This window comes from Tachyglossus aculeatus, chromosome 17 (genome assembly GCF_015852505.1).
Source record: "Tachyglossus aculeatus isolate mTacAcu1 chromosome 17, mTacAcu1.pri, whole genome shotgun sequence".
Lineage (NCBI taxonomy): Eukaryota > Metazoa > Chordata > Mammalia > Monotremata > Tachyglossidae > Tachyglossus > Tachyglossus aculeatus.
In genome coordinates, this window is record NC_052082.1 from 35,585,840 (window position 1) to 35,599,568 (window position 13,729).

Here is a 13,729-nt window from a genome sequence, read left to right on the forward strand (position 1 = left end):
GGAAGGGAAGGAGGTAAGATGGGGTGACGAGGGGGAGAGGAAGTAAGGGGCTCAGTCTGGGAAGGGGCTCGACTGCGAGCCCATTGTCAGGTGGGGGTCGTCTCTAGATGTTGCCGACTTGGACGTCCCAAGCGCTTAGTACAGTGCTCTGCACACAGTAAGCGCTCCATAAATATGACTGAATGAATGAATGCCCGGAAACGGAAAGTGGAAAGCTGGTTTTGAATCGAGGGAGCTGTCGGGGTGACGAGATTCGGCGAGGACGCCCGGGAGTCAGAAGGACCCGGGTTTTCGCCGTGTGACCGTGGGCAAGTCACCTCACTTCACACCGAGAAGCAGCGTGGCTCAGTGGAAAGAGCCCGGGCAAAGGAGTCAGAGGTCATGGGTTCAAATCCTGACTCCACCACTTTGGGCGAGTCACTTCACTTCTCTGTGCCTCAGTGACCTACATGTAGGTCGAATCAGAGAGGCAACAGTTAGCAGGGTGGCTGTGACCTGCGGAGATGAGGGATTAGTCAGGGAAGGCCTCCTGAAGGAGCTGGGATTTCCCAAGGGCCGGAGAAGACGGGGAGGCCCGCATCGCTTTTGAAGTCGGCAATCTACCTCAGTATTTAGCACTTCCAAGAGCCCTATCTATTAATATTATTTGTATCACTGTTATTATTCAGCCTACGGGAAAGGAAGGTGAAGGGGTTACTAAAAATTACTTGTATTAGGAGAATAACGGCCGCATGTTCTGTTTCCAGCGAGGAGAGAGAAGAGGAAATGGATTGAAATTGCAGCAGGAAGCATTTAAGGGAGACTGGATAAAGAACTTCCTAAATGTAGCAGGGCCCGGTGGAAAGAACCCAAGGCTGAGAGTTGAGAAGACCCAAGTTCAAGTCCCAGGCCACCTCTGGGCCTGCGTGACCTGGTGAGCAAGTCACAAAATTGGGAATGAGATGAACCGTGAGTCCCCTGGGGACACTGTGTCTAACCTGGTATCTACCCCAGCGCTTGGGACGGGGCTTAACATTCAGGTAGTGCTCGATAAATGCCATCGGATCAAAGAGTGAGGAAGAAAAGAGTCAAATTGGGGTGGATCGAGCGGGAATGTAGAAGGGACAGAGAAAGCAAACGGTCAGGAGTTTCTGCTTGATGAGAGAGGGAATGGGTTGCCATTGGAAAGACGCTAATCTCCTCACCGTACCTCGCTCTCGCCCGTCCCGCCATCGACCCCCGGCCCACGTCATCCCCCGGGCCTGGAATGCCCTCCCTCTGCCCATCCGCCAAGCTAGCTCTCTTCCTCCCTTCAAGGCCCTGCTGAGAGCTCACCTCCTCCAGGAGGCCTTCCCAGACTGAGCCCCTTCCTTTCTCTCCCCCTCGTCCCCCTCTCCATCCCCCCATCTTACCTCCTTCCCTTCCCCACAGCACCTGTATATATACGTTTGTACATATTTACTACTCTATTTATTTATTTTATTTGTACGTATCTATTCTATTTATTTTATTTTGTTAGTATGTTCGGTTTTGTTCTCTGTCTCCCCCCTTTTAGACTGAGAGCCCACTGTTGGGTAGGGACTGTCTCTCTATGTTGCCAATTTGTACTTCCCAAGCGCTTAGAACAGTGCTCTGCACATAGTAAGCGCTCAATAAATACGATTGATGAGGATGATGATTGGAGGATCCGAAGAGTGGGGAGAAGCGTGCAGAATGCCGTTTTAGAAAATGATTCGGGGAGCGGGCTGAAGTCTGGACTGGGGGCAGGAAGACAAATTTACACTCACTCCCTGGGGAAGCTCATCTGCTCCCAGGGTTTCACCTGTGATCGCTCTGCGGATGACTCCCAAAATCTAGCTCGCTAACCCGGACCTCTCTCTTTCCCGGCAATCTCACGTTTCCTCCCGCCTCCGGGACGTCTCTTCCTGGATGACCTCAAGACTGTACTCATCTTGCCTCACGAATCCCTCTCCTCCGCCTCACTTCCCCATCCCATCGCCATCACTCCTGCCCGTCTCTCGAGCCCAGCGTCGAGCCCAACAAAAAAAATCAAGTCGCAGCAATGCAGCACAAGGGGTTTTTGTACTGCACTATAAATACAGATCTACATAGGTGAGGCCAGACAGCGTCTGTGGCCCTAAAAACGGGCTCAACCTCAATACTGAAAGGTGGACGAGGTGGCTAGTTATAGTCCGTGGTGGGCATATGGTGTTTCTTCACACCAACTGATCCGATCAAGTGTGACTGCAATTTTCTTAACAGATGACAGGATACGGGCGGAACCGATGGCAGGGGAAGGTCTGGATGAGTCGCGATTTAGGAAAACAAGGTAGATTAATGCAAAATGGAGACTGAAAACAGAATGTTAAGAGTTGGCTTCCGCACCATCCTCTGGGCATTGAACCTTGAAGCCTTCTACGCCTAAACCGCCTTTTTCCTCACTCCCTCTCCCTTCTGTGACAACTGTGACATCTGTGAGATTAATAAGGACGGTGATGGCATTTGTTAAGTGCTTCCCAGGTGCCAAGCACCGCTCTAAGCGCTGGGGTAGACACGTTGTCCCGCGTGGGGCTCGCCGTCATAATGCCCATTTTCCAGATGAGGTGACTGAGGCACAGAGCAGTCAAGTGACTTGCCCAAAGTCACCCGGATGACAAGGGGCAGGGTTGGGACCTCTGACTCCACGGAGCCACGCTGCTTCTCCACGCTGTGATCCTTTCGGGAACCTGGTATTCGCCCCACAGCACTTCGGCACATATCCATCAATTTCTTATTTCTATTAATGCCTGTTTCCCCTTCTAGACTGTAAGATCAGTGTGGAGCTTACAACAATTCCATCGTATTGTGCTCCCAAGTGCTTAGTTCAGTGCTCTGCACACAAGAAGCGCTCATTACCACTGACTGATTGATGGATCGCTTGACTGATTTCAACAGAGCATCCCCAGAATCTATCCCTTCCCCTGGCCACCACTCTAGGAACTTGTCCTAACCAATCAATCAATCAATCGTGTTTATTGAGCGCTTACTGTGTGCACAGCACTGTACTAAGCACTTGGGAAGCACAAGTCGGTAACACACAGAGATGGTCCCTACCCAACAGTGGGCTCACAGTCTAGAAGGGGGAGACAGAGAACAAAACCAACACATTAACAAAATAAAATAAATAGAATAGATACGTACAAGTAAAATAAGTATATAGAGTAATAAATATGTACAAACATATATGCAGGTTGATTCCTCTCTAAGCTCCTTTACACTATAAACTCCTCAATCTACTCTTCCGCGCTCAGTGCAGTGCTCCGCTCACAGTAAGCACTCAATAAACACCACTGATTTATCGATAACCTCATTAATACAGTGCTGTGCACACAGTAAGCGCTCAATAAATACGATTGATGATTAGCCTCCTGGCTGACCACCCTGCCTCCCGCAATTCCCTGTATAGGCCGCCCAGGCTTTGCCGCCTGTCTCGTTTCTCCTAAAGCACGGCCTAACGGATAGAACCTAGGCCTGGGACTTGAGTTCTAATCCTGCCTCTGCCAACTGTCTGCTGCGCGACTCGGAGCAAGTCGCTTCATCTCACCATGCCTCCGTTACTCATCTGAAGAAAGGGGATTAAGGTCGTGAGCAGCGTTTGGGACGGGGACTGTGTCCGACCCGCTTTCCCTGTCCTTATTCATTCGGTCGTATTTATTAAGCGCTTACTGTGTGCACAGCACTGTACTGAGCACTTGGGAAAGTACAATACAGCAATAAGGAGCGGCAATCCCTGCCCACAACGAGCTCACAGTCTACGGGGTGAGGGGGAGAGGCAGACGTCAATATAAATAAACGCACCAATATAAATAAATAAAATGACAGGTCTAACCACGAGTCCTGAGGAGCGGGGAGCGGGGGGAAGAGGAAAGGGAGCAAGTCAGGGTGATGCAGGAAGAAGTGGGAGATGAGGAAAAATGGGGCATCATCATCATCAATCGTATTTATTGAGCGCTTACTATGTGCAGAGCACTGTACTAAGCGCTTGGGAAGTACAAATTGGCAACACATAGAGACAGTCCCTACCCAACAGTGGGCTCACAGTCTAAAAGGGGGAGACAGAGAACAAAACCAAACATACTAACAAAATAAAATAAATAGGATAGATATGTACAAGTAAAATAAATAAATAAATAGAGTAATAAATATGTACAACCATATATACATATATACAGGTGCTGTGGGGAAGGGAAGGAGGTAAGATGGGGGGGATGGAGAGGGGGCATAATCAGGGAAGGCCTCTTGGAGGAGATGTGCCTTCAGTAAGGCTTTGATGGGCAACCACTGGAGATTTTGGAGGAGGGGGGTGACACGTCCCGAATGTTTCTCCAGAAAGACGATCCGGGCAGCGGAGCGAAGTACGGACCGGAGTGGGGAGAGGCGGGAGGTTCCGAGGCCAGCAAGGAGAGGCTGATAAGAGTAATCGAGGCGGGAAAGGATGAGTGTATTAACGGAGCAGCAGCTCGGATGGAGAGGAAAGGGCGGATTTTAGCGATGTTGTGAAGGTGGGACCGACGGGTTTGTACATATCTATTACTCTATTTATTTTACTTGTACCTATCTATTCTATTCATTTTATTTGGTTAGTCTGTTTGGTTTTGTTCTCCGTCTCCCCCTTCTAGACTGGGAGCCCACTGTTGGGTAGGGACCGTCTCTAGATGTTGCCAGCTTGGACTTCCCAAGCGCTTCGTCCAGTGCTCTGCACACAGTAAGCGCTCAATAAATACGATTGATTGATTGATTGATGGACTGAATATAGAGAGGCGTCAGAGATAACGCCAAGGTTACGGGCTCGTGAGACGGGAAGGACGGTGGTGCCGTCTATTTGTTTTCACCCAGACGTTTAGTATAGTGACTGGCACGTAGCAAACGGCTAACAAATACAATTATTAGTTATTAGTATTATATTAGGCCTCAAAATTCTCCACTGGCTGCCCATTTCTCTTTCCATGGAGCTGAAATTCTGGACCATTGGCTTTAAAGCTCTCTCCCTTCTGCTTATCCACTCGTTACCCCTGAGCTCACAATCTTTGTTCCTCTCAAGCTAACCTACTCCTTGTGATAATAATAATAATAATAATAATAATAATAATAATAATAATAATAATGTTGGTATTTGTTAAGCGCTTACTATGTGCGAAGCACTGTTCTAAGCGCTGGGGGGGACACAAGGTAATCAGGTCGCCCCACGTGGGGCTCACAGTCTTAATCCCCATTTTACAGATGAGGCAACTGAGGCCCAGAGAGGAGCGTGTGGCTCAGTGGCAAGAGCCCGGGCTTTGGAGTCAGAGGTCGTGGGTTCAAATCCCGGCTCTGCCACTTGTCAGCTGTGCGACTTTGGGCAAGTCACTTCACTTCTCTGGGCCTCAGTTCCCGCATCTGTAAAATGGGGATGAAAACTGTGAGTCCCACGTGGGACAACCTGATCACCTTGTATCTACCCCAGCGCTCAGAACAGTGCTTTGCACATAGTAAGCGCTTAACAAATACCAACATTATTATTATTATTATTACTATTAAGTGACTTGCCCAACGTCACACAGCAGACAAGTGGCGGAGCTGGGATTTGAACCCATGACCTCTGACTCCCAAGCTTGTGGTTTGTTCTCCTCTCCCTCTCCCACTTCTCCCTCAATCGGTCAGCTATATTTTTTGAGTCCTTACTGTGCGCAGCGCACTGTACCAAGTGCTCGGGAGAGAACAACTTTGTTACAATGCAACAAACACATCCCCTGCCCACAGTGAGCTTACAGTCTAGAGGCGGAGACAGACGTTAATATAAATAAAGAAAATTTCAGATAAGAACATGAAGCGCTGTGGGGCTGTGATGGGGATGAATAAAGGGAGCAAGTCAGGACGACACGGAAGGGAGTGGGAAGGGAGGAAAGTCAGGGAAGACGTCTTGGAAATGTGCCTTCCATACGGATTGGAAGGTGGGGAGAGTAATAGTCTGATCGGATGAAGAGGGAGGGTGCTTCATCCTCCTGCTTCGGAGCAGCAGCGTGGCTCAGTGGAAAGAGCCCGGGCTTTGGAGACGGAGGTCACGGGTTCAAATCCCGGCTCCGCCAACTGCCAGCTGGGTGACTTTGGGCAAGTCACTTCACTTCTCTGGGCCTCAGTTCCCTCATCTGCAAAGTGGGGATGAAGACTGCGAGCCCCCCCTGGGACAACCTAATCACCTTGTAACCTCCCCGGCGCTTAGAACAGCGCTTTGCACACAGCAAGCGCTTAATAAATGCTTTCATTATTATATCTGGCAGATCACAGCTCTCCCCAACTTCAAAACCCTTCTAAGACCACATTATTACCTCATCTTATCTCATCTGCAAAATGGGGATGAAGACTGCGAGCCCCCCGTGGGACAACCTGATCACCCTGTAACCTCCCCAGCGCTTAGAACAGCGCTTTGCGCACAGTAAGAGCTTAATAAATGCTACCATTATTATATCTGGCAGATCACAGCTCTCCCCAACTTCAAAACCCTTCTAAGATCACATTATCACCTCATCTTATCTCATCTGCAAAATGGGGATGAAGACTGCGAGCCCCACATGGGACAACCTAATCGCCTTGTAGCCTCCCCAGCGCTTAGAACAGCGCTTTGCACACAGCAAGCGCTTAATAAATGCTATCATTATTATATCTGGCAGATCACAGCTCTCCCCAACTTCAAAACCCTTCTAAGGTCACATTATTACCTCACCTGTATTACCTGTATTACCTCATCTTATCTCATCTGTAAAATACGATTGATTGATTGATTGATTAAAATGGGGATGAAGACTGCGAGCCCCCCGTGGGACAACCTAATCGCCTTGTAACCTCCCCAGCGCTTAGAACGGCGCTTGGCACACAGTAAGCGCTTAATAAATGCTATCATTATTATATCTGGCAGATCACAGCTCTCCCCAACTTCAAAACCCTTCTAAGGTCACATTATTACCTCACCTGTATTACCTCATCTTACCTTATCTGTAAAATATGATTGATTGATTAAAATGGGGATGAAGACTGCGAGCCCCCCGTGGGACAACCTAATCGCCTTGTAACCTCCCCAGCGCTTAGAACAGCGCTTTGCACATAGTAAGCGCTTAATAAATGCCATTATCATCGTCATCATCATTATTAGTGGTAAGTCGCGATTTCGTTTGACCCTCAGTTTGGGTTTAGAAAGGAAACTTCTCCACTTTCCTGGGAAAACTGAAAAAAAAGACGATTGAAGAAAAACAACAACTAACCCACAGAATCGTGGCAGTGGGGCATAAGCAGGCAAGAGAAATGGGTTCAGGGGCTGGCTGAACTCGTTACTCGTTACCCCTGAGCTCACAATCTTTGTTCCTCTCAAGCTAACCCAGTCCTTGTGATGATGATGATGGTATTTGTTAAGCGCTTAACTCTGTGCGAGGCACTGTTCTAAGCGCCGGGGGGGGGATACAAGGTAATCAGGTCACCCCACGTGGGGCTCACAGTCTTCATCCCCATTTGACAGATGAGGGAACTGAGGCCCAGAGAGTTAAGCCCCTGGAAACCGCTTCTGTACCCGGCTCTACATCACACTTGGGAATGAAGACGCCGACGCCGACCGCGAAACTGCCCGGGTGAACGTGGGCCCGAAAACGCAGTTAATAAGGGAGCCCCGGTTGCGGCCAGGTGGTAATAATAATAATAATAATAATAATAATAATAATAATAATAATAATAATAATAATAATAGCATTTATTAAGCGCTTACCGTGTGCAAAGTACTGTTCTAAGTGCTAGATGTGCACAGACGCGTTGTGTTGCCGTGTGAACCGTCGGCGGGGCCTGGCGATGACGGCATTTTTGCTTTCCTGTCCTTTTTAAAACTCGTGCTCATTTCCTGACTGCCGGCCTGTCTGCGGCAACTGTCGCTCAATCAATCAATCAATCGTATTTATTGAGCGCTTACTGTGTGCAGAGCACTGGACTAAGCGCTTGGGAAGTCCAAGTCGGCAACATCTAGAGACGGTCCCTACCCGACAGCGGGCTCACAGTCTAGAAGGGGGAGACGGAGAACAAAACCAAACATATTAACAAAATAAAATAAAGAGAATAGATAGGTACGAGTAAAATAAATAGAGTAATAAATATATTAGTGGTTTATAATAATATACCTGGTTTCTGGGTATCTTGAAATCGTTTCTTGTCCTCCTTGCAGGTGTGGGGTGTTGTCCGTGTGCCTGTGTGTGTTGGGGGGTGAGGGAGGGTCTTTAGAGAGGCAAGCAAAAAGCCCAGCGAGTGAAATGATTCCTCCCCTGACTGCGGGCTTTCCACTTGGCTCTGTGGAAAGAGCCCGGGCTTTGGAGTCCGGGGTCACGGGTTCAAATCCCAGCTCCGCCAATTGTCAGCTGGGTGACTTTGGGCAAGTCACTTCACTTCCCTGGGCCTCAGTTCCCTCATCCGGAAAATGGGGCTGAAGACGGTGAGCCCCCCGGGGGACAACCTGATCACCTTGTATCCTCCCCAGTGCTTGGCATACAGTAAGCGCTTAACAAATGCCATCATTATTATTTTTATTATTATTCTCTGGGCCTCAGTGGCTTCATCTGGAAAACGGGGATGAAGAAGGTGAGGGAACTGAGGCCTAGGGAATAATAATAAAAATAATAATGATGGCATTTGTTAAGCGCTTACTTTGTGCCAAGCACTGTTCTAAGTGCTGGGGAGGTTACAAGGTCATCAGGTTGTCCCACGGGGGGGCTCACAGTCTTCATCCCCATTTGACAGGTGAGGGAACTGAGGCCCAGAGAATAATAATAAAAATAATAATAATGATGGCATTTGTTAAGCGCTTACTACGTGCCAAGCACTGTTCTAAGCGCTGGGGAGGTTACAAGGTGATCAGGTTGTCCCACGGGGGGCTCACAGTCTTCATCCCCATTTGACAGGTGAGGGAACTGAGGCCCAGAGAATAATAATAAAAATAATAATGATGGCATTTGTTAAGCGCTTACTATGTGCCAAGCACTGTTCTGAGCGCTGGGGGGGATACAAGGGGATCAGGTCGTCCCACGGGGGGCTCACAGTCTTCATCCCCATTTGACAGGTGAGGGAACTGAGGCCCAGAGAATAATAATAAAAATAATAATGATGGCATTTGTTAAGCACTTACTACATGCCAAGCACTGTTCTAAGCGCTGGGGGGGATACAAGGGGATCAGGTTGTCCCACGGGGGGCTCACAGTCTTCATCCCCATTTGACAGGTGAGGGAACTGAGGCCCATAGAATAATAAAAATAATAATGATGGCATTTGTTAAGCGCTTACTATGTGCGGAGCACTGTTCTAAGCGCTGGGGAGGTTACAAGGCGATCAGGTTGTCCCACGGGGGGCTCACAGTCTTCATCCCCATTTGACAGGTGAGGGAACTGAGGCCCAGAGAATAATAATAAAAATAATAATGATGGCATTTGTTAAGCGCTTACTACGTGCCAAGCACTGTTCTAAGCACTGGGGGGGGAGACAAGGGGATCAGGTGGTCCCACGGGGGGCTCACAGTTTTCATCCCCAGGAGGCCTTCCCAGACTGAGCCCCTTCCTTCCTCTCCCCCTCGTCCCCTCTCCATCCCCCCATCTTACCTCCTTCCCCCCTTCCCCACAGCACCTGTATATATGTATATATGTTTGTACATATTTATTACTCTATTTATTTATTTTACTTGTACATATTTATTCTATTAATTTTATTCTGTTAATATGTTTTGTTTTGTTCTCTGTCTCTCCCTTCTAGACTGTGAGCCCGCTGTTGGGTAGGGACCGTCTCTAGATGTTGCCAACTTGGACTTCCCTAGCGCTTAGTACAGCACTCTGCACACAGTAAGCGCTCAACAAATACGACTGAATGAATGAATGAATCCCCATTTGACAGATGAGGTCACTGAGGCCCAGAGAAGTGAAGACTGTGAGCCCCGCCGTGGGACCACCTGATCCCCTTGTAACCTCCCCAGCGCTTAGAACGGTGCTTAGCATGTAGTAAGTGCTTCATAAATGTCATCATCATTATTATTATTATTACTAATAATAATAAATAAAATGAAAATAAATAAAAACATAAAAATGAATGAATATGTTGCCAACTTGTACTTCCCAAGCGCTTAGTCCAGTGCTCTGCACACAGTAAGCGCTCAATAAATACGATTGAATGAATGAATGGATCCCCATTTGACAGATGAGGTCACTGAGGCCCAGAGAAGTGAAGACTGTGGGACCACCTGATCCCCTTGTAACCTCCCCAGCGCTTAGAACAGTGCTTAGCATGTAGTAAGCGCTTCACAAATGTCATCATCATTATTATTAATAATAAAAATGAAAATGAAAATAAATAAAAATGAATGAATATGTTGCCAACTTGACCTTCCCAAGCGCTTAGTCCAGTGCTCTGCACACAGTAAGCACTCAATAAATCCGATTGAATGAATGAATGAATGGATCCCCATTTGACAGATGAGGTCACTGAGGCCCAGAGAAGTGAAGACTGTGAGCCCTGCTGTGGGACCACCTGGTGCTTAGCACGTAGTACGCGCTTCATAAATGTCATCATCATTATTAATAATAATAATAATACATAAAATGAAAATGAATAAAAATGAATATGTTGCCAACTTGTCCTTCCCAAGCGTTTAGTCCAGTGCTCTGCACACAGTAAGCGCTCAACAAATACGACTGAATGAATGAATGAATGGATCCCCATTTGACAGATGAGGTCACTGAGTCCCAGAGAAGTGAAGACTGTGAGCCCTGCTGTGGGACCACCTGGTGCTTAGCACGTAGTAAGCGTTTCACAAATGTCATCATCATCATTAATAGTAATAATAATAATAATAAATAAAATGAAAATAAATAAAAATGAATGAATATGTTGCCAACTTGTGCTTCCCAAGCGCTTAGTACAGTGCTCTGCACATAGTAAGCGCTCAACAAATACGATTGAATGAATGAATGGATTCCCATTTGACAGATGAGGTCACTGAGGCCCAGAGAAGACTGTGCGCCCCGCTGTGGGACCACCTGGTGCTTAGCACGTAGTAAGCGCTTCACAAATGTCATCATCATCATTATTATTAATAATAATAAATAAAGTGATAATAAATAAAAATGAATGAATAGGTTGCCAACTTGTCCTTCCCAAGCGCTTAGTCCAGTGCTCTGCACACAGTACGCACTCAACAAATACGACTGAATGAATGAATGAATGAATCCCCATTTGACAGATGAGGTCACTGAGGCCCAGAGAAGTGAAGACTGTGGGACCACCTGATCCCCCTGTAACCTCCCCAGTGCTTAGGACGGTGCTTAGCACGTAGTAAGCACTTCATAAATGTCATCATCATCATTAATAATAATAATAATAATAATAAATAAAATGAAAATAAATAAAAATGAATGAATAGGTTGCCAATTTGTCCTTCCCAAGCGCTTAGTCCAGTGCTCTGCACACAGTAAGCGCTCAACAAATACGATTGAATGAATGAATGAATCCCCATTTGACAGATGAGGTCACTGAGGCCCAGAGAAGTGAAGACTGTGAGCCCTGCTGTGGGACCACCTGGTGCTTAGCACGTAGTACGCGCTTCATAAATGTCATCATTATCATTATTAATAATAATAATAAATAAAATGAAAATAAATAAAAATGAATGAATATGCTGCCAAACTTGTCCTTCCCAAGCGCTTAGTCCAGTGCTCTGCACGCAGTAAGTGCTCAATAAATAGGATTGATGATGATGATGATGACTGAATGAATGGATGAATGAATGGCGGCCCAGGCTGAGGGGCTTCATAAATGCCATCATCATCATTAATAATAATAATAATAAATAAAATGAAAATAAATAAAAATGAATGAATAGGCTGCCAGCTTGTCCTTCCCAAGCGCTTAGTCCAGTGCTCTGCACATAGTAAGCGCTCAATAAATACGATTGATGATGATGATTGATTGAATGAATGAATGGATGAATGAATGGCGGGCCAGGCTGAGGGGCTTCATAAATGTCATCATCATCATTAATAATAATAATAACAAATAAAATGAAAATAAATAAAAATGACTGAATAGGTTGCCAGCTTGTCCTTCCCAAGCGCTTAGTCCAGTGCTCTGCACGCAGTAAGCGCTCAATAAATAGGATTGATGATGATGATGATTGATTGAATGAATGAATGGATGAATGAATGGCTGGCCAGGCTGAGGGGCTTCATAAATGTCATCATCATCATTAATAATAATAATAATAATAAATAAAATGAAAATAAATAAAAATGACTGAATAGGTTGCCAGCTTGTCCTTCCCAAGCGCTTAGTCCAGTGCTCTGCACGCAGTAAGCGCTCAATAAATAGGATTGATGATGATGATGATTGATTGAATGAATGAATGGATGAATGAATGGCGGGCCAGGCTGAGGGGCTTCATAAATGTCATCATCATCATTAATAATAATAACAAATAAAATGAAAATAAATAAAAATGACTGAATAGGTTGCCAGCTTGTCCTTCCCAAGCGCTTAGTCCAGTGCTCTGCACGCAGTAAGCGCTCAATAAATAGGATTGATGATGATGATGATTGATTGAATGAATGAATGGATGAATGAATGGCTGGCCAGGCTGAGGGGCTTCATAAATGTCATCATCATCATTAATAATAATAATAATAATAAATAAAATGAAAATAAATAAAAATGAATGAATAGGTTGCCAACGTGTCCTTCCCAAGCGCTTAGTCCAGTGCTCTGCACGCAGTAAGCGCTCAATAAATAGGATTGATGATGATGATTGATTGAATGAATGAATGAATGGATGAATGAATGGATGAATGGATGAATGGCGGTCCAGGCTGAGGGGCGGCGCGCCCTGATTGGCTGAGGGAGCCGCCAGCCCGTCCTTCCCGCCATCCCCCGCGCGCACGCGCATGCGCGCTCACGGGGCCGGCGCGCGCATGTACCCTCTTTCCTCCTTCTTTCTTTCCCTCCCTCCCTCCCTCCCTTTCTCCCTCGTGCCCTCCACGATCTGCCCGGCCCCGGCTTGCCCGTCCGCCCGTCCGCTCGCTCGCTCACCGGATCGCGGGGGTCCCATCTTCCCGCTCGGGCCGCTCCTCTCCTGCTCCCCGCCAAATATTTGAAATCTCGCGCGCGCGCATGCGCGCGTGACGTCCTAATGCCGGGCAACGACTCCGGCGGGAGGGGGCGGTGTCCCCCCGGCGGGACGCGCATGCGCCGCGGCGCGAGGGGCTCGTGAAGGGGCGGGGCTGCCCCCCCCGGCGGAACGCGCATGCGCCGCGGCGCGCGAGGGGCTCGTGGCGGCGCGCGTGCGCGCACGGCCTGCCCGCCGTTTTCATTCATTCATTCATCAATCAATCAATCAATGGTATTTATTGAGCGCTTACTGTGTGCAGAGCACTGGACTAAGCGCTTGGGAAGGACAAGGTGGCAACATATGGAGACGGTCCCTACCCAACAGTGGGCTCACAGTCTAGAAGGGGGAGACAGAGAACAAAACAAAACATAATAACAAAATAAAATCAATCAATCAATCAATCAGTCGTATTTATTGAGCGCTTACTGTGTGCAGAGCACTGTACTAAGCGCTTGGGAAGTCCAAGTCGGCAACATATAGAGACGGTCTCTACCCAACAGTGGGCTCACAGTCTAAAAGACAATCAATCAATCAATCAATCAATCGTATTTATTGAGCGCTTACTGT

General features: G+C 47.2%; 1 protein-coding gene across 3 annotated transcripts in view; it reads right to left on the minus strand.

Annotated features, from left to right (window-relative positions):
• The window catches only part of NCAPH (non-SMC condensin I complex subunit H), a 73,254-nt gene extending 60,129 nt beyond the window's left edge, over nucleotides 1–13,125 (minus strand). For 2 of the 3 annotated variants that reach the window (XM_038759278.1, XM_038759277.1), the window contains exons 1-2: nucleotides 13,084–13,125; nucleotides 8,151–8,216 (exon numbers count right to left, since the gene is read on the minus strand). In XM_038759278.1, coding sequence (XP_038615206.1) covers nucleotides 8,151–8,216; nucleotides 13,084–13,102 — 85 coding nt within the window. In that variant the 5' untranslated portion in view covers nucleotides 13,103–13,125. Of the gene's footprint in view, nucleotides 1–8,150; nucleotides 8,276–13,083 lie in introns of those variants that run through there. The other variant, XM_038759279.1, reaches the window with a different exon arrangement.
• Between the last annotated feature and the right edge of the window lie 604 nt (nucleotides 13,126–13,729).